This window comes from Passer montanus, unplaced genomic scaffold (assembly GCF_014805655.1).
Source record: "Passer montanus isolate IOZ18808 unplaced genomic scaffold, ASM1480565v1 scaffold167, whole genome shotgun sequence".
In the NCBI taxonomy this organism is placed as follows: domain Eukaryota; kingdom Metazoa; phylum Chordata; class Aves; order Passeriformes; family Passeridae; genus Passer; species Passer montanus.
This window is the reverse complement of record NW_024363938.1, coordinates 215,201-237,367: the sequence shown is the minus strand read 5'-3', so window position 1 is coordinate 237,367 and position 22,167 is coordinate 215,201. Positions and strand designations below refer to the sequence as shown.

Genomic DNA, 22,167 nt, shown 5'->3' with positions numbered 1-22,167 from the left:
GCTATTTTATATTTGCATATATTTGCATTTCCAGCCCAAACCCAGCTTTACTGGCCTGTTTTACACTGCCAGCAGTTTCTTGCTTGTTAGTGGTGCAGAAGGGGTGATGCAGGTTCAGAGGCAAGCCTGTCCTGGATGGAGGGAAACGCTGCTTGAGAGCTTGTTAGGGCTATCCAGCACATAATTTGTGGCAGGCAGCTCCCTTCCCTTGCAAATTGTGTGCAGAGGTGCTTGTCAAGTACAGGATGTCCAGTTATTGAGGTGTCAGAGTGTTATTGTTGGCCATGATGAAGTGCCTGGAGAGGAGGTGACTCTAGCAGTGACTCAGGCCCTGCTGCTGTGAACAGTTTGTTTTGTGCTCTAAAAACACAGGACAAAGAGCTTCCAGCTTTTATTCGGGGTACTTGGTGTCTGTGTGACTCCAGCTCATCATTCATGGGGAATTCACTGGTGGGCTGGGTTATAAAGTATTCAGTCTTCAGTCCTTGCAGCAGCTGGGTTTCTCTGCTTGTTTGTGTGCACACATTATCAGTGTGAACCTCAGAGTTTGGTTTCCAAGGGCCAAACCACCATTATTGTACCTTCCAGCTGTGCTTATGAGCCTCTCTCATTTAGACTCATTTTTTCACCGAGGGTCAAATCCTCTCAACTTTTCTGGGCTGTCTGGAAGGATGCTGAGGGTTGCAAGTGCAGCACACCACTGCCTCTGAAAGGATTTCCTGGCTCCTGGTGACGAGTTGCTGAATTAGCTTATTATTTGACTGATTTCTATAGTGACTGTTGCCCTGGCAGCAAAGCTTAGAGAGTAAAAGCACAAACACGAGCAGGGCACAGTTTGATTTCGGAAGGCTTAGCTTTTCTTTGCTTTGGTTGGGTTTCAAAGTACTTCAGGAGGAGTTTCAAGATGAACAAACGGATAGGGGAGGTGGTTTTTTACTGGTTTAAGTGGATGTGGTTTTGTCTCATCAGTGTTAATTGTGAGAATGAACAATTTCTGCTTGCAAGGAGACCCAGACCTGGGCCTTGTCCTCAGCTTGGGAAAGATGTGGAGCTGTTAGAGAAGGTCCAGAGGAGCCTTTGGAGATGCTCCAAAGGCTGGAGCCCCTCTGGATCCAGGCTGGGAGAGCTGGAGAGGAGAAGGCTCCAGGGAGAGCTCAGAGCCCCTGCCAGGGCCTGAAGGGGCTCCAGGAGAGCTGGAGAGGGACTGGGGACAAGGCATGGATGGAAAGGACACAGGGAATGGCTTCCACTGCCAGAGGGCAGGGATGGATGGGATATTGGGAAGGAATTGTTCCCTGGCAGGGTGGGCAGGCCCTGAAATAGAATTCCCAGAGCAACTGTGGCTGCCCCTGGATCCCTGGCAGTGCCCAAGGCCAGGCTGAACAGGGCTTGGAGCAGCCTGGGACACAGGAAGGTGTCCCTGCCCATGGCAGGGATGACACTTAATGGGCTCTAAGGTCCCTCCCAAGCCAGATCATTCCATGATTCTTAGATTCTAATCAGCTGATGATTTCATGGCTGATTTTCTTGTTCTTTAATCACAAAGGTTGATGCTCCCACCTTTGCTCTTTATGCCCAGCTGATCTGAGAAGAACAGGTCTTGATAGCAGGGTTGTAACAGTGCACCCCAAATACCTGTTTAACCCTCTGATGTGGCCATGGCCAAGGTGTAGATGGAAGTGGTGGTGGCAATTACTCCCCATGTTTTGAGTTAGCACTTCAGTGTTTGTTGGCAACAGGGAACAAAGGTCCTGTAAACATGAGGAGGTTCCACCTGGAGCCCTTGATGAGGTTGCTTCATCCTGCTCACTCCTGTGTGGGTATTTTGAGGTACTGGTTTTCCACAGCATCATTATCACGGTGCACTTGGTATTGTTATGATAATCACATTGTTATTTATAATTCCTTGTCAGGTTCAGGCTCCTTAATGAGGCAGCTCTGCTGCAGATGGAGGGAATTTTTAGCCAGCCAGGCTAAAGAACCTGGGTCAGAGCTGGGGAGGTTTGTGTGTGCCTCATCCTCGTGGGTATGTGGCCTGGCTGCAGCTGACACTGGTCCCCACCTTCTGTCTTCAGCTTGTGTGGAGAGGAGAAGACCTTTTGTGGAAGGGAAGGGGTCAGTGAGAGCTGTGAGTCCCCCATAGTTTCTGCAAACCACACCCCATCAAGCTTTCATGGATGCACCATAGGGAATGAGGAATCTTTAATGTGACAAGCTGGAAAGGTGTGAGTAAAGATGCTTTTATGCCTATTCCTCCCCCATTAGACAGGCTGTGAAAACAGGCTTGAATAAGAAGCGGTGTTAAAAATTTTAGTTGGTTTTCCTCATTTTAACTCTCAGTGAAAACAACTCATCTCCATGGCCTGTGTCCTTGGTAGAGGATTACCTTTCCTCCTTATCATTTACTCTGCTTTTACAAAAGCTGCTTGGTAGTGATTTACACTGGTGGTGTGAGAGCACATTTTGGAACTGATGGTAGTTTCCAGCAATATTGCCCAAACCTGCAGTTTTACTGCAAGGCACACATTTGTTGGTTTTTGTCAGGCTGCCAGGCCAGGTATTCTGGGGTCACACCAGCATTTTGGGACTCTGGTGCCAGTATCCAAGTGCTGTTTGCAGCTGGCAACAGATTTTTCCATCTGGAGCTCATCTTAGAACCTGCTGGAAGCTTTGCTGGAATGTAATCAGGGAATGGTTTAGGTTGGAAAAGCCCTCTAAGCTCATCAAGTCCAACCATTCCCCCAGCACTCCCAAGGCCACCACTAACCCATGTCCCCGAGTGCCACATCTACAAATGTTTTAAATCCCTCCAGGCAGGGATGGTGACTCTGCCACTGCCCTGGGCAGCCTATTCCAGGGCTGGACAACCTTTTCCATGGAGAAGTTTTTCCCAGTATCCAATCTAGGCCTTCCCTGGCAGTGGAGATGTAGTTTGGAGGTTGGCTACAGGTTCCTGAGCTGTGTCTTTGGGATCCGAATCCTTAAAAATGTTGTCAGGATGGACAGGAAGCTTCTCTGTCAGGTTCAGGGATTTGTGAATCTGGGATTTAGGCACTCCAGTGGTGAAAACTGAAAAGGTTTAGTTAATACTGGCTCACCTCATGGTGCCCAGAGTGCTCAGAGAACCCCAAAACCAGGTGGGATGGCTGCTGCAGGCCCAAAGCTCAGGTGGGGGAACAGCATTAAAAATAAATAACTTGTCTTTATCATTGTGAGGCACCATCCTTGGAAACAACAAGAAGTCTGTTAGGATTGTCTGTTGGGAATTTGTGCTGCCAGAGCTGGGATTTGAAATGAGCACACATGGAGATGGGCAGGTGGAGCTGAGCTGCTGCTCAGTCCTGGCCTTGTAGGAGCTTCTAATGTGGGTTACCATGCATAATTCAGGCCACCCTTTTTCCATGTTCAGAGCTCTGTAACTAAATACTGATTTGCTAAACACAACTTGAATAATGAAGCAATCTGTGGCTTGAAAGCCTTCCTCAGTATTGAAAGAAAAGGAAGCAAATAGAGCTGTAGCCTCACTTCTGCTTTAAAACAACACAGATATGCACAAAGTGGAAGAGTCATCTTCACCCCTGCTTGCTCCATGGATTTAAATGTGTGCACATTCCTGGTGTCCAGAAAGTGAGAGGTGGCCTGTCCAAAGTACTGCCAGTCCTTCCATCCAAAGCTTTTTCTTTTCTCTACCATCACAGTTCCTTCCATGGAAAAACAAATTAAAAACTGCACCTTGTGTTTCTTGCTGAGCTTAGAGGTAACAGGTCAGAAAATGAATTGATGTGCAGTGTGGTTGTGTTTGCATAGGAGTAAAGCTCTGTATCTGTTCTGAGCCACTTCAGCTCAAATCATGCCAGTAGGGTAGATGATTTTAGTTTTCCTCAGTCACAACTTTGCTCCCTTTGATTAAACACAAACACTTGGGAGCTTGGTAAGAGGCTAAAAATATTCTTACAGCTGATAAAGGCTTGGTTTGACTTCTGAAAGTATGAAGTGGTTTTTTTTCCCTGTGCTGTTACCTTCTCACTTCATGTTTATGAGCTGCAGTAGAGCACGTGGTCTGTGGGTTGGTGGGGCTTCCACTGCTTTCCTCTCCTTGCTCTGGGGAGGAGCAGTTTTGGTTTTTTGTTGACTAAACACCTCAGACCTGAGGATTTGCTCGTGGAGGTCTGTGCCATCACTACCTTGTTTGTTGTACATGTCTCAAAAATTCAGGAGGAGATTCCAAGCAAGTAACTTGTGTGTGCTTGTAACTTTTGTACTTGAGGCAATCAGCTTTTCTAAGCTATTTCTGCAATTCATTGAGTATAGAAGTTTCTAACCTAGTTCCTCTTTTTTTTCTTTTTTTTAATTAAACATTTCTCCTGGTTCATTTTTTTTATCTGGTAGGCAACATTTCTTTGAATTGGAGCAGTATACACTGGTAACAGTTGAATTTACCTCACAGAGCTGCTGAATACTTGCAAACCTAAATGCTTCAGTTTATTTTCAGGCTAATCTGCTTGATTATTGATTTTCCTGCTGCTCTTTTGTCCTAGAGAGTAGATCCATGCTTACCTATATAATTTTTTTAGTTTTGATGACTATATGTGGCACCTGGAGGAGTTCTAGGGTGGGTTGGATGGGACTTGGAGCAAGCTGGTCTAGTGGAAGGTGTCCCTGCCCGTGATAGGGGGTGGAATGGGATGAGCTTTAAGGTCCCTTCCAACCCAAACCAGTCTGGGATTTTGTGACTTTATGATTTTTACCTTGCAGAACAAAAAACAGGTTTTGTATTCAATCACTGGTGCCACATGTTCCATGAAGGTACCAGCCTGTAAGGGGTAGAAGAGGTTTCTACCACAAGTAATACCAAACATTTGCTCTGTAGCTCCTTAAATCCATGAGTATGATGACTGGAAGAGGAGTTTGGGTGCTGCTCCTGGACCAGAGGATTGAAATGGAAAATGTAACAAATACAGAGCAGGAGGGAAGCTTCCCACAGCTGCAAAGTGGTGTTAAATCTGTTAAGAAGCCAACAGCGAGCTTGGGAAGGACAGCTCAAATCTGCTGCTCTTTCCCTCCAGAGTCTCTTGTCCATCCCCATCACAGCTGGTTTGGTGTGGGAATTTTGGCTTTGGCCATCAACCTCAAGCTAAATGCCGTGCTAATGCCTGGTTCTGTGTTTTTGTCCCCCTCCCCAGGAAGAAGCATGCCAGCACGAAGATGAAGTAGAGCGTTTCCTATGCTGGCCGCACGCTGGTGTCGGCTGGGCAGGGACGGGCTCTCCCTCTGGCCAAACCCATTCCAGGGACAAGATGAAGCCAAGGAGGAGCTTCCCGCCACGCTGGAGCCGCAGTGACTGCTGCCCACTCTTTTAAAGCCCATGTGCCACCGTCCCTGGCGAGATGAAAGAAGTGGTGCTGTGGTCACCCGAGGAGGTGACCAGCTGGCTGACGGACAATGCCGTGCCGGAGTACTGTGAGCCCCTGAAGAACTTCACCGGGCGGGACCTCATCAACCTGACAGAGGAGGATTTCAAGAAATCCCCTCTGTGCCGGGTGTCTTCCGACAGCGGGCAGCGGCTGTTGAACATGATCGAGGGGCTGAAGATGGCTCACCACATGGAGGCTCACAAGAACGGCCACGCCAACGGGCACGTGCGTGCCGGCGACGCCGCGCGCCAGAACGGCTTCGGCGCCGCGCTCAAGCTCAATGGGGTCCCCAACGGGTTCAAGAAGGAGATGATCAAGATCCCCATGCCGGAGCCGGAGCGCTCGCAGTATCCCATGGAGTGGGGCAAGACTTTCCTGGCTTTTATTTATGCACTTTTTTGTTTCGTCTTCACCACGGTGACTATCTCGGTGGTTCATGAACGAGTGCCTCCCAAGGAGGTGCAGCCTCCCCTCCCAGATGCATTTTTTGATCGTTTTGATCGGGTGCAATGGGCTTTTTCTATTTGTGAAATCAACGGCATGATCCTTGTAGGACTGTGGTTTGTTCAGTGGCTGCTCTTAAAATACAAGTAAGTAAAACCTTTTCAAAACTTGAGTGCTTCTGATGGCTTTTGGAGGGCAGATGCTGGTTTGCACCCAAACAAAATGAAGCTTCTTGTGATCTTTTTATCTCAGTTTTCAAAGGTGAGGTAGCACATGGTGTGAGCTGCTTGTGCAGAAGGCAGAGCTCCACATGTTCCCTGAGAAACTGAGCAAGTCCCCTGCTTGTGTTTGCCTGCGTGGTTAACTTGAACCTGTTTCATGGGTGAAAAGCCATGGATTGGATGAAATGACGTTCTGAACTCTCTGTTTGTTCTGAGGGAGCACAACTCATGCTCTTGTGAACTTGGACCCAAGGGAATGGCTGGAGATGTGCCAGTGGGGGTTTGGCTTGGGTATCAGGGAAAGGTTCTTCGCCCAGAGGTGCTGGGCGCTGCCCAGGCTCCCCAGGCAATGGGCACGGCCCCAAGGCTGCCAGAGCTCCAGGAGCATTTGTGCAGTGCTCCCAGGGTGCACATGGTGGGATTATTGGGGTATCTGTGCAGGGACAGGAGCTGGGTCAGTGATTCTTGTGGGTCCCTTCCAGCTCTGCATATTCCATGATTTTAAACCCAAGGGAAACAGCAAGAGGAGGGTGGTGTGGGGTTGCCCTCAAGAAGGAGATGTGGGGTTAATAGGGCCATTCCAGGGATCAAACACCCTGTGGTGGAGCTGAGCAGAGCCTGTAGGTGAGGAACAGGAGAATCCTTGGAGATTTTGGAGCTGTGAGATGTGGGTTGAGTTGATGGTCACATACGTGTATTGGTGTCACTGGCAGATGTGAAGGTTCCCCCCCTGCTGTGTCCCCATTTGCTTTGGGGTGTTTGTTTTTATTTATGTTATAGAATCACTGAATGTTTGGGGCTGGAGGTCATCCCATTCCAGCCCTCTTCCGTGGAAGTTATGGTCACGTACAGGTATTGGTGTCACTGGGAGATTTGAAGGTTCCCCCCCTACCGTGTCCCCATTTGCTTTGGGGTGTTTGTTTTTATTTATGTTATAGAATCACAGAATGTTTGGGGCTGGAAGGGACCATAAAGATCATCCCATTCCAACCCTCTTCCATGGAAGGCCCCTTTGGAAGGGCCTTTTCTGGTATTAGGGGAAGATGCCAGGGAGTCCCAGAGCTTGGTCAGTCTGTGCACTGATCATGGAATGTTTCAAGGACCAAAATCCCTCTTTTCTGTCCCTGAACAGAGGGATCAAGGTCCCAGAGGCCCAAGCTGTGGCTGAGCAGCAGAAAGGGAAGAGCAGGAGAAAGAAAGGGAAGAGCAGGAGAGGTGCTGGCAGGACCAGGAACCCAGCAAGGTGCCTTTGTCTGGAGAACCTTGTTGTTGTGGTTTTGCTTGGGGCACACCATAGGGGTGGTGACTCAGTGCTACAGAAAAGCTGAGTCCCTTTCGTGGTGGGGTTATCCCCTCCCTTTGAAACCTAATTCAGGAATAAAGGGAGGGCATTGGGCCACATGGGCCTTCCTCACTTCTGCTTCCTCATCCCTGGAGGTGTCCAGGGCCAGGTTGGACAGGGCTTGGAGCAACCTGGAATAGTGGAAGGTGTCCAGGGGTAGAACTGGAAGGGCTTTAAGGTCCTTTCCAAGACAAACATTGTGTGACTCCATGGTTCTAATGCTGTCCATGGCATGGGATTGGGCTGGTGTCTCTCCAGAAGGCAGGAGCAGGTCTGGCTGGGCGCTCTGGAGCTCAAGGAAGCTGCTGAGGCAGATGAACTTCCCTGGGAAGCATTCCCAGCTGCTGTGGGAGAAGCCCAGTGCCAGGATTGGCCATGTGTTTGGCTCACGGGGCTGAAGGAGCAGCGTGCTCCCTGCTGAGGTCTGCAGGGCTGGGATGGAGTTCTCTGGGCCAGGAATAAGTGTGGAGGTTGTACCTCCTGGCTGGCTCTGGGTCTCACACTCACACAAATCCTCCTGGGGGAAAGGCAAATACGAGGCTTTTTGCATTTAGTTTTACTTTATATTACAGTGCAGAGCTCTCTCAGATTTTCCCAAGTTAAAATATGCCAAATCCAGCAAAATCAAGTGGTAGTTTTAATTAAAAAAAAAAATTCAGTGCTCAGAGAAATGCTTCTTTGGTCTCTCAGAATATAGTGTTGCTCAGCCTTTAATCCCCAACCCCCTGTTTGCCTTTATGTTAAAAAGAAAAAAGCAGGTTCATGTCTGGTTCTAAAAGCCACAAGGGTGAGATATGAGAGGAAAAATTCTGCAGAGGAGAACCCCTGCTCTACTGGAGTGGTGCCCTCCACGCTTAAATTTCAGTTTGTGGAAAAAGATTAATAATTATCATTCTTAACTCACAGCTTTGCCCATGTTTACACCAGGAGAGGGAAGAAAAAAGTCTGGAATACTGTGTTACAGCAGGGAGTACTCCACTTCAAAATGTGTTTGGCCTGCAAGAGTTGAATTTTTCCTGATAAATCAAGGCACTCAAGGTGTTACTGATGTGGCACTGCAGACTCATACTCCTCCAAGAGTGGAGCACTCCAGTTTAGTAACCATGCCAAAAGCACCGAACAATTTAAAAGGTGGCCAGTGTTGAATTTGAAAGAGCTCAGCTTGATAGGAATATTAATTTTTTTTAAGTGAGCAAAATAGAGTTTAGTAACCATGCCAAAAGCACCGAACAATTTAAAAGGTGGCCAATGCTGAATTTTGAAAGAGCTCAGCTTGATAGGAGTATTATTTTTTTTTAAATGAGCAAAATAATAACAACTGAATTCCAGTGCCTGAAGGGAACGTCCAAGAAAGAAGGACGAAGACTCTTTGGAAGTCCAAAAGCACCGAACAATTTAAAAGGTGGCCAATGCTGAATTTTGAAAGAGCTCAGCTTGATAGGAGTATTATTTTTTTTTAAATGAGCAAAATAATAACAACTGAATTCCAGTGCCTGAAGGGAACCTCCAAGAAAGGACAAAGACTCTTTGGAAGGGCCTGGAGGGACAGGACACAGGGAATGGCTTCCCACTGCCAGAGGACAGGAATGGATGGGATTTTGGGGAGGAATTGTTCCCTGTGAGGGTGGGCAGGCCCTGGCACAGGGTGCCCAGAGCAGCTGTGGCTGCCCCTGGATCCCTGGCAGTGCCCAAGGCCAGGTAGGACGGGGCTTGGAGCAGCCTGGGACAGTGGAAGGTGTCCCTGCCCATGGCAGGGGGTGGAATGAGATGATCTTGAAGGTTTCTTCCAATCCAGACTGTTCTTGGATTCTGGGAATGCCAGAACCTGCAGCTTGAAGTGGCCATAAGTGCAAAGAGCAGTGATTTAAAGTGAACCAAACCCACAGGGTCTGTAGCCCTGGCACACGAAGGGTGACTGCTGTAATTGGATTCACCCCCAGTCTCTGTAACCCTGGCAGTGATCTCTCTGAAGGATCCATCCAGAGGTTGCTCCTGTCCTGGTGGATGTGCCAGGAGAGGTTTAATTGTCTTTCTTGGAGGTGTTTGTAGGTGTTACCCCAGTGGGGCAGTTCTGGGGCTGCCTGTCCCTCCTGAGCCCACCCTTTACCCCAGGTGCTCGTGCTGGTTTTGCAGAAGCACCTCACAGTACCCCAGATCTGCATCTGTGAGCATCAACCCTCACTAATCCATGTCTCTGCAGCTGTGGCTTCCCTGCAAACAGCCTGTCCTGCAGCCAGGGCAGCTCTGCATTTTTATTTGGGAGCTTTCCTTGCTGATGTGAACTGCTTCCTTTATAATGCTGCTCAGGAAAGATGTGTTCTCTCACTCCTCTGGGTTATACAGGAGACCCTTTGTAATCACTGAATTGTGTGTCAGCTGAAATAAACTTATTCCTTTTCATCTCACAGTGAAAATCCTGTAACTTTATCCCCTGCCTCGAATGGGAAATCAGTGACTGGCCACAGCTAATGGTGGGGTGTGAAATCCCCTTTAATGTCTTCAGCACCCAATCAGCACAGGCTTTTGCATCCTAATCCTTATATTTTCCATACTCACCTTCAAAGGCAGCGTGAGTTGTGTTGCTCCTGTGTTCCTGGCCTGGAAGGCGTGGGAATATTTGTGGAGTAGTTCAGCATTCCCAGGTGTAAGCCCATAATGTCACGAGTTTCCAAAGCATCAGGAGAAACCAGCTGCTGCTTTGTTTTATTTACCTTTGTGGATTTTGTTTGCCTTGAGCACCTCCTTATTTGTGCCTGTTTTTTCTCCCTGCCAGGTCTATAATTAGCAGAAGATTTTTCTGTATTGTTGGCACACTATACCTGTACCGGTGTATTACCATGTACGTGACTACACTCCCAGTACCTGGAATGCATTTCAAGTGTTCTCCAAAGGTAAATTCCTCCTTATCTGCCTGTTTCCCCCTCATCCTCCTCTTCCCAAAACTGCTTTCTCAGTAAGTGTTTCTAAGGGAGGGGATTCTGCCCCGTGCCCTGCTCAGGTGAGAGCCCACCTGAAATTCTGTGCACAGTTCTGGTGCCCCCAGCATAAGGAGGGCATGGAACTGTTGGAGCAGGTCCAGAGGAGGCCATGGAGATGCTGAGGGGTCTGGAGCATCTTCTCCCTGTGGGAGAGCTGGGAATGTTCAGCGAGGAGAAGGGAAGGGTGTGTGGAGACCTCACAGCTCCTTCCAGGGCCTGAAGGGACACAGGGGAGCTGGAGAGGGACCCTGCAACAGGAACTGGAGGGACAGGACACAGGGAAATGGGTTCAAACTGCCAGAGGGCAGGGATGGATGGGACATTGGGAATTAGGAATTGTTCCCTGTGAGGGTGGGCAGGCCCTGGAACAGGGTGCCCAGAGCAGCTGTGGCTGCCCCTGGATCCCTGGCAGTGCCCAAGGCCAGGCTGGACACTGGGGCTTGGAGCAGCCTGGGACAGAGGAAGGTATCCCTGCGCATGGCAGGGGTGGAATGAGATGAACTTCAAGCCCAAACCAGCACAAACCCCTCTATAATTTTAATTTGAGAGCACTGGTTTGGTGTGACAGGGACACCCTTCTGCATGTCACTGGCTGCCCACTCAGTGGAGGTGCTGTGGGGCAATGCAGGGATTCCCACCCTTTCCAAAGCACTGAAATACCCAAATTCTGTGGCATTTTCAACTAATTTGCATGGTCAGCATGTTCCTGTCCCCACTGAAGCTTTTGAAGCAACGTGCAACCTTTGCCATGTGTGAGTCACTGATTTCTAAATAAATACACACCTCGGTGTGTCAAATCCAGAAATGATTCGTGGTTGAAAATGGCCCAGAGGGACTTTCCTAAGGCTGTCTGCTGCACATATTTTTGCAATTCTGTTAGCACAAGGACTTCTCACCTCCTCCCAAGGGATAAATGAGGCTTGTGAAAGCCATGGCTGAAACCAGGCTACTGGGACAGAGGTGTTGACCCTTGTGGTCAGCCTGGCAGGGTAATTCACGTGCTCAGGGTGGAGATGGGACAGAGCTGGTGGTGTTGCATCCAGCCCTGGTCACTCCAGCATTGCTGGAATCCTGGTCCTTTCTGCAATTCCTGGGGCTGGTTGTGCAGTGACGCAGTTGAAGCAGGAGAAAGGGCAGAAGCACAGCCATAAATCAGCTGGCAGGTTGTAAAATCACTGAGGTCCAGGTAGTAAAATCCTCATTGGACTTGATCCACGTGCTGAGGTACAGGTGGTAAAATCCTGATTGGACTTGAACCATGTGCTGTCGTTGTTTTGGTGAGGATTGGCACATCCAAATAAAGCTTTGGTTCCTCAGGGAAGTCCAGCCAAGGCAGAACCTTTGTGGGTTTTGGAGGGATTATGGAAAGAGAAGTGAGTGGGAGAGAATTCAGCACTGTACTTGAACAGCCTGCTGCTAGGAAATTAAAAAAGAGAGAACACAGGTATTTATGGGCTGAAGTGAATAAATCTGCCTGTTTGGGGAATTTGGGGAATTTATGGTGTTGGCAAATCCTTCTCATTACTCAAGAAGAGACAAGCTGAGGGCCCTGATAAGATTAAGGAATTTTCTTGAAAGCCCTAAATGTACTGGTGGGAAAAGAATAACCTCTCAACACCTTACTGAGTTCTATGTGATTGTGAAAAGTGGGCTTTGGGGAGCAGTTTAGTGTTTGTGAGCAACTGTTAGCAGGAAATGTTTAATTCCTGCAAAGAACATGCTCCAGTCTGTCAGAAATTATTAATTTCCACTTCTTAAAGCAGGGCCAAGCTTTAAAATAAAAACATAATGGCCAGCCTGGGGGGGAGTCTGTGTTTCCTTCTGACAGTTCAGTGCTTTCCACGGATTTTCAAACACCATAAAATGAGGTGAGGATGCAGCACAGGTGTGCATTGATCCATTAGTCCCTGCTTCCTGATGGGTGCCAGAGATTCTCCACACATCCTGGTTGTCCCATGGCATACATTTTTTGTGGATTTGTTTAATATTTGGCCTTGGCTAAGAGCTGAGAGCAGCAGAAGTGTTGGGCAGTGCCACCTTGGGAGAGGGAGCAGAGTGTCCTCAGGGAAGGAATTGGTTTGCTTGGATTTGGCTTTCCTTGGGCAAGCTGAAGCTTTTCCAGGAATGCTCTGTGAGCCAGTGGTTGGGGGTGGGTCAGAGCAAGTCTGGGTGTGGAGGGAGATCCCTGTTTGGGCTGCTGTGGATTCAAAGCACAAGTCTGGCCCTGTGCTCTGACAGACAGCACGCACGTTTCTGTTGGAGTGGGAAGCAGAAAGAAATAATCTAGCAGACTTTTCCAAGGCTTTGAGGTTTGGACTGAGATGCTCTTGTGTTCATCAGGTCCTGGCTTTGGCAGCTGCCTGTTCAGTCTGGGCAGTTCCTCCTGGTTTCTGTTGGATGATCACCAGTAGGGCCTGTGCTGTTACCAGCAACATGAACTAAATAAAACCTCATTTATTTTAGAGTGTGCTGCCTCCTGAACAGAAGGAAAATCTCACCTGAGCACCAGCTACAAGAGGTGCCAAGCATCAAAACACTCGTGTCTCATTTCCAGTCTTCTTCCTGCTGGAAATGTGCTGCCAGCTTTTGGGAAAGGCTGAGGATTTATTTATCTGCTGATTGATCTTGTGCATCAAAGCAGAAGGGGAGGAGAACTGTGGCATTCACATTCTCTGAAAAATCCCTTCGCCCAGGATTTTCCTCCTGGGAAGCTGAGAAGCCTCAGAGGAAAAGGAAAACAATTCTTATCTCATTTGCTTCTCCTGTGTTGTGCTCATGTGGAATGTGGTTGGAGATTGTTTCATTGGATTCTGCTGTGAGTTGTTTTGACTCAATGGCCAATTGGGGCCAAGCTGTGTCAGGACTCTGGAAAGAGTCACGAGTTTTCATTATTAGCTTTTGAGCAGTTAGTAGGTATCCTTTTTGTATTCTTTAGTATAGTTAGTATAGTATTCTTTAATATACTACAGTATTATAAAGTAATAAATTATCCTTCTGAGAACATGGAGTCAGATTCATCATTCCTCCCTGCCACGGGAGTCCCTGCAAATACAACAGAGAACTGAAAGGCCAAATTGCTGCTTAAAACCATTGCTTTGAGCTGTGATATTTAACTGTGCTTTGTGTTTTGCTGTCCCACCAGCTCTTTGGAGACTGGGAATCTCACCTGCGAAGGATAATGAAGTTGATTGCTGGCGGAGGCTTGTCCATCACGGGCTCCCACAACATGTGTGGGGACTACCTGTACAGCGGCCACACCGTCATCCTCACCCTCACCTACCTGTTCATCAAAGAGTGTGAGTGCCCTGCTGCCCTCCTGCTGGGTGCTTCCTTCCCAGCTCAGGGGTTTCTGTTGTGCTCAGGAGCACAATTCCAGTTAAAATACCTGCGTGGTCCATGGTGAGAGGAAATGGCCTCACATTGGGTATTAGGGGAAAATCCTTCACCAGAGGGGTTGTAAGGGTTTGGGTTGGGAGGGACCTAAAAGCCACCTCATCCCCCCCCCTGTCAAGGCAGGGACACCTTCCACTGTCCCAGGCTGCTCCAAGCCCTGTCCAACCTGGCCTTGGGCACTGCCAGGGATCCAGGGGCAGCCACAGCTGCTCTGGGAATTCCATTCCAGCCTCTCCCCACCCTGCCAGGGAACAATTCCTTCCCAAAATCCAATCTAAACACAAGCAGGTTGACTTGACAGCCCAGGGTATATTATATCTTCCTATATTAGGAAAGATCTCCTAACCTTTCTCATTTCCAAGGATCTCACTACCCCTGAGTACAATTTTAAATTACACCTTAAGAGAGTGACACTTATTTTGTGATCTCAGCATTCCTGCTCTTAATCTCAGCACGGGCATCTCTGTGTCAGCCAGGATTGCAGTCCATGACCTCTGCTAATGACAGCAGTAGTGCTGATAAGCTTCCCCTTGGGAGAGTAACCCCTGCTTGTGCTTCCTTGCAGATTCCCCACGGCGACTCTGGTGGTACCACTGGCTCTGCTGGGCGCTCAGCATGGTGGGGATGTTCTGCATCCTCCTTGCTCATGACCACTACACTGTGGACGTGGTGGTGGCTTACTACATCACTACAAGGCTATTCTGGTGGTACCACACAATGGCCAACCAGCAAGTGAGTTCCTCCCACTCCTTGGATGCTCCTGCTCTAGCCTGGGGGGGTGAGAATATCCAGGCTCACCCATGTCCTGTGGAGAGTCCCTCTCTTCCTCCCAGCTGTTGGGTTTGCAGGGGAGAAAGAGGCATCATTCATTGGGTTCTTGACCACAAAAATATGGGAAGGGCTTCCCAAAGGCAGGCAGGGCTCTCCCACCCCTGGGTAACCTCAGTTTTTTGAAGTCTTCTGAATTTGAGCCAGGTGGTCACGTTTGTGACAGAACAACAAACCATTTAGATTCTTTTGCCTTGGTTTTGTTTAGTTTGGTTGTTGAGGGCAGCTGGGGTTTTCCTGTGTTCTGTGGCTTGTGCCACAGGTCTCTCAAGGTACAGGAGGAGGCCTCAGCTAAAAAGGAACTGGTTTTTGATAGTGTTTCCAGGGGGTGGAGAGCTCTCCTGGCTGGTGAACTGGAACAGTCAGGGAGGAGCTGACAGTGCTGAGGGAAGTGAAACCTCTGCTGTGCAGGGCAGGGTCAGGCTGGAGATCAGGAAAGGTTCTTGCCCCAGAGGTGCTGGGCACTGCCCAGGCTCCCCAGGGAATGGGCACAGCCCTGAGGCTGCCAGAGCTCCAGGAGAGCTTGGACACTGCTCCAGGGATGCCCAGGGTGGGATTGTTGGGGTGTCTGGGCAGGAGCAGAGGCTGGATCAGTGATCTCTGTGGGTCCCTTCCAGCTCAGGATATTCTGTGATTCTCTGAGAGGAAATGCACACGTTTTTGCCATGGATAGTGGATGAGGGAGTTAAGAGACATTTTTATGTCCATAGCAGCATATTGGTGCCCAAATATTTTCTGTGCTCACGATCAAATATATTTTGCTTATCTGTGGCAAATGCTGTTAATTGTGTGTATTAAAGACCTCCTACAATGGTAGAAGATGAGTTTATTTTGTGACAGTGCAGATCACAGAATCATCATAGGCTGGAAGGGGCCTTAAAGGTCATCTGGCTCCAGCCCCCTGAAGGCCTTGTAGGTCCCACCTCATTATTCCACTGGTCTGGTGCTGCCTGGAGCAATACACCACAGCCAGGCCTTGTGGTGCATTTCTAGCCAAGTGCCTAATTGCAGATTGGGTGCCCTTTGATGTTCAGTCAGCTTGGGAGGCACTGTGTTCTGTGCCCAAGCTCTGCAGCTCTTGTCACACGAGAGCTGAGGATTCTACACACAATCCAGAGGATTCCACACACAATCCAGAGGATTCCACGCTTTTGCTCTGCTCCTGGGCTCTCAGAGCAGTGGTACTTCCAAGCTGGAAGTGCTGGAGTCAGGAGTGCCCCCAGTCCTGCTGAGGAATTGCTTCAGCAGAGCTTTGGTGTGGAAATGTTCCTGTTCTGCTGCCTGATGTGCCTAGGGAGGTGGCTCAGCTTTGCTGCCCTGAGCTGCCAGGATGTTGGGAAATGCCAGTCCCTGGCTCCTTCCCTGAGCACACGCTGGTGTGCTGCTCTCTCCTTCCTCATGCTGGGGCTTGTGCCTGGCCTTAAAATTAAAAGCAACAGTGGATTTATTTGACAGCTGAGCTTGACATGGAGATGAAGCTCAGTGTAGAAGCCCTGTGCTCCTGTGTTCCCTTTGGGGGGTGAATGCAGGGATCCCTGGCTCTGGCATGGATAATGGGCAGCAGGGGGTTTGGATGTGGTTGGTCTGTGGGCTGGGACTTGCTCATGGCTGAGAGGAGCAAAAGGTAGGTGGGAGCAGTCTGGGAGCATGTGGAGGGCAGGGCAGGGTTCTGATCTCCAGATGGGTTGGGACGTGCCCTGCTCATGGCTCCATGTTGCAGTAAGATAAAGAAATTATAAAGAAAAGCCTTATAAAATCAAGCCTGCTCTGGCTGGCCTGTCATTTCTTCAAAATCAAGCTAGCCCTTTGCAAGTTCCCACGTGAAAGCAATCCTGGGGTGAGCAGTTCCTTAACATAACAATCTATTCCTGAGTGAAAAACAACCAGCACCTGTATAAACTGTTTTTACACAGTCAGATAGAAAAATGGAAACTGTCTCTCACAAACAACTTTTCCTGCACATACACACTGAGAGTTTTAGTGACCAGTCAATACAGAATAACAACTTGTTACTAAGAAATAAGTAAGAAAGCTACTGACCAATTGGAGTCACACAGGAGGTCTGTAAAACTAAATAAAAAGGAGTTATGTGAATAAAGAATGAGCTTTTTCCTCCATGAAGAAAATGGAGTCCTGTGTGATGTATTCCCATAGCTCCACAGGCACACAGCCAGACCCCAAAGTGATTCCTGAGCCCCATGGGATTTCAGAGGCACTTACAGAGCAACCTGGGACACCCTTACAGAACATCCTGCTTTGGGATGGCGTTTTCATCCCCAGAGGAGAGCAGACACCCATCCTTGGGCCACTCATTCCTTTCCTGTGGGCCCATCAAACAGCTGGGGTCCTGTAGGCAGGGCTGAGCAGGTTTGGTGTGTGCAGGGAGGCTGGGATCTGTTGGGGAGGTGAGATTTTGGGATCAGCAGGAAGCGGGAGAGCACGGAGGAGCGGTGGCGAGCGAAGTGGTGCGAATAAAGGACCTCCTCTTTTTGCCCTCCTCCCCCTGCAGGTGCTAAAAGAAGCTTCCCAAACGAACCTCCTTGCAAGGGTGTGGTGGTACAAGCCCTTCCAGTACTTTGAGAAGAATGTCCAAGGGATTGTACCTCGCTCCTACCACTGGCCCCTGCGGTGTCCGGCGCTGGCGCGGGGCCGGCAGGTCAAGTACAGCCGCCTGGTGAGTGACACGTAACAGTGTCCCCAGAGCCCCGAAAGGACCTGTCCCAAGTGCTCACAACTCCAAGAGAAGATGCCATAAACAAAAACCCACCGCTCCCTAACCCTTTCTTTAGCAGCTCCCTGGACCTGACCCGTTCAGTTACCTGGTAAGCACTGTGATCTTTTTTTCTCTCCAAAGGATCTGCGTTGGACAACAATAAAGAGAATTTAACTGATCATGCACTGTTATACATTTCTTGTTGATAGAGTTGGGATTTGCATTTGCCCATCACCATGTTCCTTTGTATATGATGCGACAACATAGATGAAAAGCTTTTATATCATAAGTTCTGGTCTTTCCAGTCACGTCTGGGAACAAAGCATATTATTTTCTTGGGAAAACATACTTTTCATATCTCTTGCCCCAAAGATTGGGCTGTAAGCCATTTTCTAGCAAATGACTATATGAAGGTTTCTAAATATCTGCCTTGGGTGAAATCAAGAAATCTTTCTACCTGTTGCACCATGCTACGAATAAGATGATAGACACAGAAAGGTTTGGTAAATCCTGATTTTGTAGATTCTGCAGTGACTGACTGTGTCAAAAAAGTGCAAAAAAAAGAAAAAAAAAAGAAAAAAAAACCAAAAAAAAGAGAGAAAAAATGTAAAGTGATTTTCTAAGTATTTCCTAACTTTATTTTTCAAAATGTGTATGAAAAAAAAATTAAATTTAAAAAGATTTTTACATGTCAGAGAATAGAGAGTTAAAAAAATTTAAAGAAAATGCTTCTTGGGAGAGAGAGAGATTTGTCTATGTTTCTAGTGCCTTTCTTGTCTTGATTGTATGGTCAGTAGGCAGTCTTAAATGTTTTTATTTAAAATAAAGTATTCCATGAAAGCAGAATTATATATACTGTATAATTACTAATTTTTGCATTTATAGCTAAATTAAACTGGAAATTTGCTTATAATGTTGAAATTGCCACGTGTAGGGAAAAACCTCCCACCCCACCAAATAAAAAAGGGTCCGGCCTTGCTCACACATTGTGGGCAGGTCAAGCTAAAAAAGTATCACTTTATTGTCTACTTGGTAGCTGGGTTTTAAAAAGCAAAACAGCCATGAATTCCTGTTTTTTAAGAATTTTACAAATGATCACTGAGTGAACTATGAATGGTTTCTCCATCCCCTTGTCGGAGTGTTGTTGAAAAACAACAAAGATAATCTATTTCTTTAAAATATTTGTGCAGAAACTGCATGTAATTCTAAGTTTCCACTCCTACCATACATACTGTATGTTTGGGGAAGTCTCCTATCCTAAACTTGCCAATGTGCAGAACAAAAATAGTTTTTATAAAAAAAAAAAAGAAAAGAATGAAGAAGAGAAAAATATATATATAAATATATATATATATATCCATTCTGTATTTTACGTGAAGCAGAGTTATCTTCTGTAGGTTTTTTGTGTATTCACAAGGTGATATTTGTATTGTAAAACAACAATGGTGAAGGAAAATAAAAAAGGCTTTTGAAAAATGTAGTTTCCCTTATCTTCTTAATATTCAGTTGCAATTTAAAGCTGGGTTTATTCTTCCAAACCTTGCCTTTAAGTTGATGTTATTGCACTGTAGGCCATCCTATGAGGACTGTATGGAAACTGCATTGCTGTGGAATTGCTGTTGGGCAAAACAGTGCCTTATGTGAAATAAATGCTATGCAATCGATGCCGAGCGGGCGGGAGGAGCCTTCCTGGGAGCCATCTCCAGGCCTTGAAAAATCTACCCTGCAACTGCTGGGATGCAGCACAGAGCAGGGTGGGCATCCCTTCCCCCAGGAGCTGCCAGTGCTGGCCCCTGGACACCAGAAAAAAAAGAGAAGAGAGGCCAATTTCTGTGCGTCCGTGGTGGTGAAAGTGACATTTTTTTCCTTCTTTTTTTTTTTGTTGGGGATGTTTTATCTCTGCCTCTCTGTCCTGTTCCTCAGCCTTGGCCAAAACCCTGGAGAGCTGGTGGGGTGCTGTTCCTGCTGCTCTGACCAGGGGCAGCTCAGTTCTGTCTCCCTGGGAGGGAGGGATTGCTTTGCCAAGCCCTTTGCAACAGCATTTGCAGAGCTGGGTGGGAATTCAGGGCTCAGCTCTGCCTGCTCTGCCTTCAGTTCACGGCTTTTTGGGGCTAAAAGTCGGTTTTTCAACAGCCCAAGCCCAGCCCAGCTGGTTTTTGAGCTGGTTTTTGAGAGAGTTGGTGCTCCCAGACGTAACCCGAGTAGATTTTTCAAGACCTGGCATCACGCACATCCGAACCATTGACATAAGTAAATGTATGGATATATATGCACATGACATTAAATGGAATCTGCTCAATCCTGCCTTGTGGTGTCTGACTTTCTGCATGGCTCTGGCTCCTCACGGCCCCATCTGTGCTCAGGCAGGGCCTGCTGCTGCCTCGGGAAGGGAGCTGGGAATGGGGCTGCTGGCTCTGGAGGAGGGCCCGGGGTGGGTTTGGGGCAGAACTGCTGTGCATTGCCTCAGTCCAGGCTGTGGAGCTTGTGCTGCCTTGGCTGGGTGGATGGGACGTGGCTCGGGGTCAGGGCATGGTGCTGATGGACAGAATCCCAGATTTTCTCTGTGTTTCCCCTTCAAACCTCAGGTAAGATCCACCTACAGCCATCCCTCAGCCTCTGCTGTGTGGGGAAAGCAGCCCGGGCTGCTGGGGCTCCTGTGCCATCACTTTGTGTTCCTGGGGTGACTTCCAGGGACAATCTTGTCCCAGTTAAGGGCTGAACCACCTCAGGGATTCCCTGCCCTGGGCACTGGTGCACTGTTGCCTCTCCCTCCCAGCTCCTGCTGCTCCTCTTTGCTTGGTGCCCATCAGAGAGGTGAACACAGCAAACCGAAGGGCTGTAAAAGCTGGAATCTGGCGTTGTGCTGCCCCAGTCCCACAGAACTTGTGGATATCCCAGCTGGAACCATCCAGCTGGGCACTGAGGGTGTCTTTGAGGACAGGCAGAGCCAGGTTTGGGTGTGCAGGGACAAACCTGGACAGAACAGTGCAGGTGCCAGGAGGCTGAAAGTGGGAGGAGGGGTCTGCACCAGAAAAGGCTGGAAAAGGAAGGTGCAAGGTAGAGAAAGAGCTGGGCACACACCAGGATCTCTGCCAGGAGCGTGGGCACTGATGTTGTCAAGATCCATCAGGATACAGGAGCTTGGAGAAGGTTTGACACCCATAAATACAGGGATGGAGGTGGTGGAGGAGCATGACGAGCAAGGGCAGTGATCCCTCTGCTTTCCTGTGCCCTGGAAAGATCAATCCCATCAGTTTCCCCCTCCTGCTTTCCCTCAGGACACAGCTTGGTGCTCACTCTCTTCCTGGTGCCAGTGGATCAGAGCACTGCCCAAAGAGAAGCCACAAATTCCTGGTGTGTCAGCTTCTCCCATCCTGCTCATCAGCTACTGGCCACAAATGTTTGCCAGAAGGATCTGTGGTTTGTTTTTGCATCCTCTCCATGCCTCTCCTGCCCCTGGCTGCCCACATGTGCTGCAGGTTGGGCAGGGAATGCCAGAGAGAGCCAGGATTTGGGCATGGCACCCTTTGTTTAAATCAATAAACGTTTGGACACCACTCTCAGGCACTCTGCAGGACCAGGAGTTGGATTTTGATGGTCCCTGGGGTTCTCTCCCATATCAGGATGATCTGTGATTCCAAGATGATGGAAGGAGGAGGTGTTGCAAGGTTTGGGAGCAGTCAGGACTCCCAGAATTTGGCTTTCAGCAGCAGCAGCAGCTCAGCCCTGCTGGCATGGGTGGACACAGAGCACCTCACCTTATTCATTTTATGACCATTTTCCCCCAAAAATCCCTTCATGGGATTGAATTTGGATCTGCCCAAGTCTGCATTGCTGGTTTTGAGGTTTTCCCAGGTTTGTGCCAGAGCTTTTTACCCTGGCATGTGCTGCTTGGCTCTCCCTGGGAGTGATGCTTCCCTGGGCTCTCCCACATCCCTGGGAAGTGCCCTGTCCCTGGGGCTGCTGCTGCAGCTTCTGATGAGGGATGGCAAAATATTCTCTGTTTGTGGTGAAGCTTTAACCCCTGGATAGATTTAAGGCACAACACCTGGGGAATTTTGGGGTGTTCACATGCCTGGCCATAAGTTATTATCAGCAAAAAGCCACCATGACTTGGTTTCAGAAGGACAGGAGAATTCTTGCTCTTGGGGCAAGGCAAGGCACCCCAGGACAACATTTTAATTATATTTGCCAGGTATCCCTTCAGCTCAGCTGTCACTCAGTGACCTGTGCAGGATTTTGAGTTCACAAACTCCAATTTTGCTACCTTTCCATTGAACCTGCCCTTCCTAAACTCTCCACGTCTGTGTTTTCCAGCAGGAAAGTCACCTTTTGCCACCACAAAGAAGTGCTCCACTCCCAGCTGCTGCTTGGAGTAGGGATGTGTGTTTTGACCAGGGAAGAAAATCCACCTGGTGTTGGATTTTCACATAAATCAGCGCTGGTGTGTCCTGGCCAAAGCCTGGCAGGGTTCTTGCTGCCAGCTCTGTGCAAACACTTTTATCTCCTGCCACCCTGAGCCCCAGCAGAAAGGACTTTGGCCATTTTCTGTTAAATAAACAACATTATGTAAGAGGCCTCTTCATTGCTGTGAGGGCTCTCACACCCAGCATCTCAGGCTCTGGGAACATCTCAGCTCTGCACCAGCCCCCTGCTCGAGCTGAGGTGATGGTTGTTCCAATTTTCTGCTCAGGACTGGCCAGGGTGTAGCAAACAGGCTGGAATCAAGGTTTCTGTCCTGCAGGGTGAAGCCCTGGCACTGGGGAATTGCCCATCATCACAGTGGTTTCTCAGGAAAAAAGGGATTTTTTTTCCCCCCCCTAGAACAAGGGGG

General features: G+C 48.5%; 1 protein-coding gene across 6 annotated transcripts in view; it reads left to right on the top strand.

The window, feature by feature from the left end:
• The window catches only part of SGMS1 (sphingomyelin synthase 1), a 92,139-nt gene extending 72,507 nt beyond the window's left edge, over nucleotides 1-19,632 (top strand). For all 6 annotated transcript variants that reach the window (XM_039703692.1, XM_039703687.1, XM_039703689.1 and 3 more), the window contains 5 exons: nucleotides 5,184-6,004; nucleotides 10,195-10,312; nucleotides 13,542-13,695; nucleotides 14,358-14,524; nucleotides 17,130-19,632. In XM_039703692.1, coding sequence (XP_039559626.1) covers nucleotides 5,388-6,004; nucleotides 10,195-10,312; nucleotides 13,542-13,695; nucleotides 14,358-14,524; nucleotides 17,130-17,309 — 1,236 coding nt within the window. In that variant the 5' untranslated portion in view covers nucleotides 5,184-5,387 and the 3' untranslated portion in view covers nucleotides 17,310-19,632. The remainder of the gene's footprint in view (nucleotides 1-5,183; nucleotides 6,005-10,194; nucleotides 10,313-13,541; nucleotides 13,696-14,357; nucleotides 14,525-17,129) is intronic.
• The last annotated feature ends 2,535 nt before the right edge of the window (nucleotides 19,633-22,167 follow it).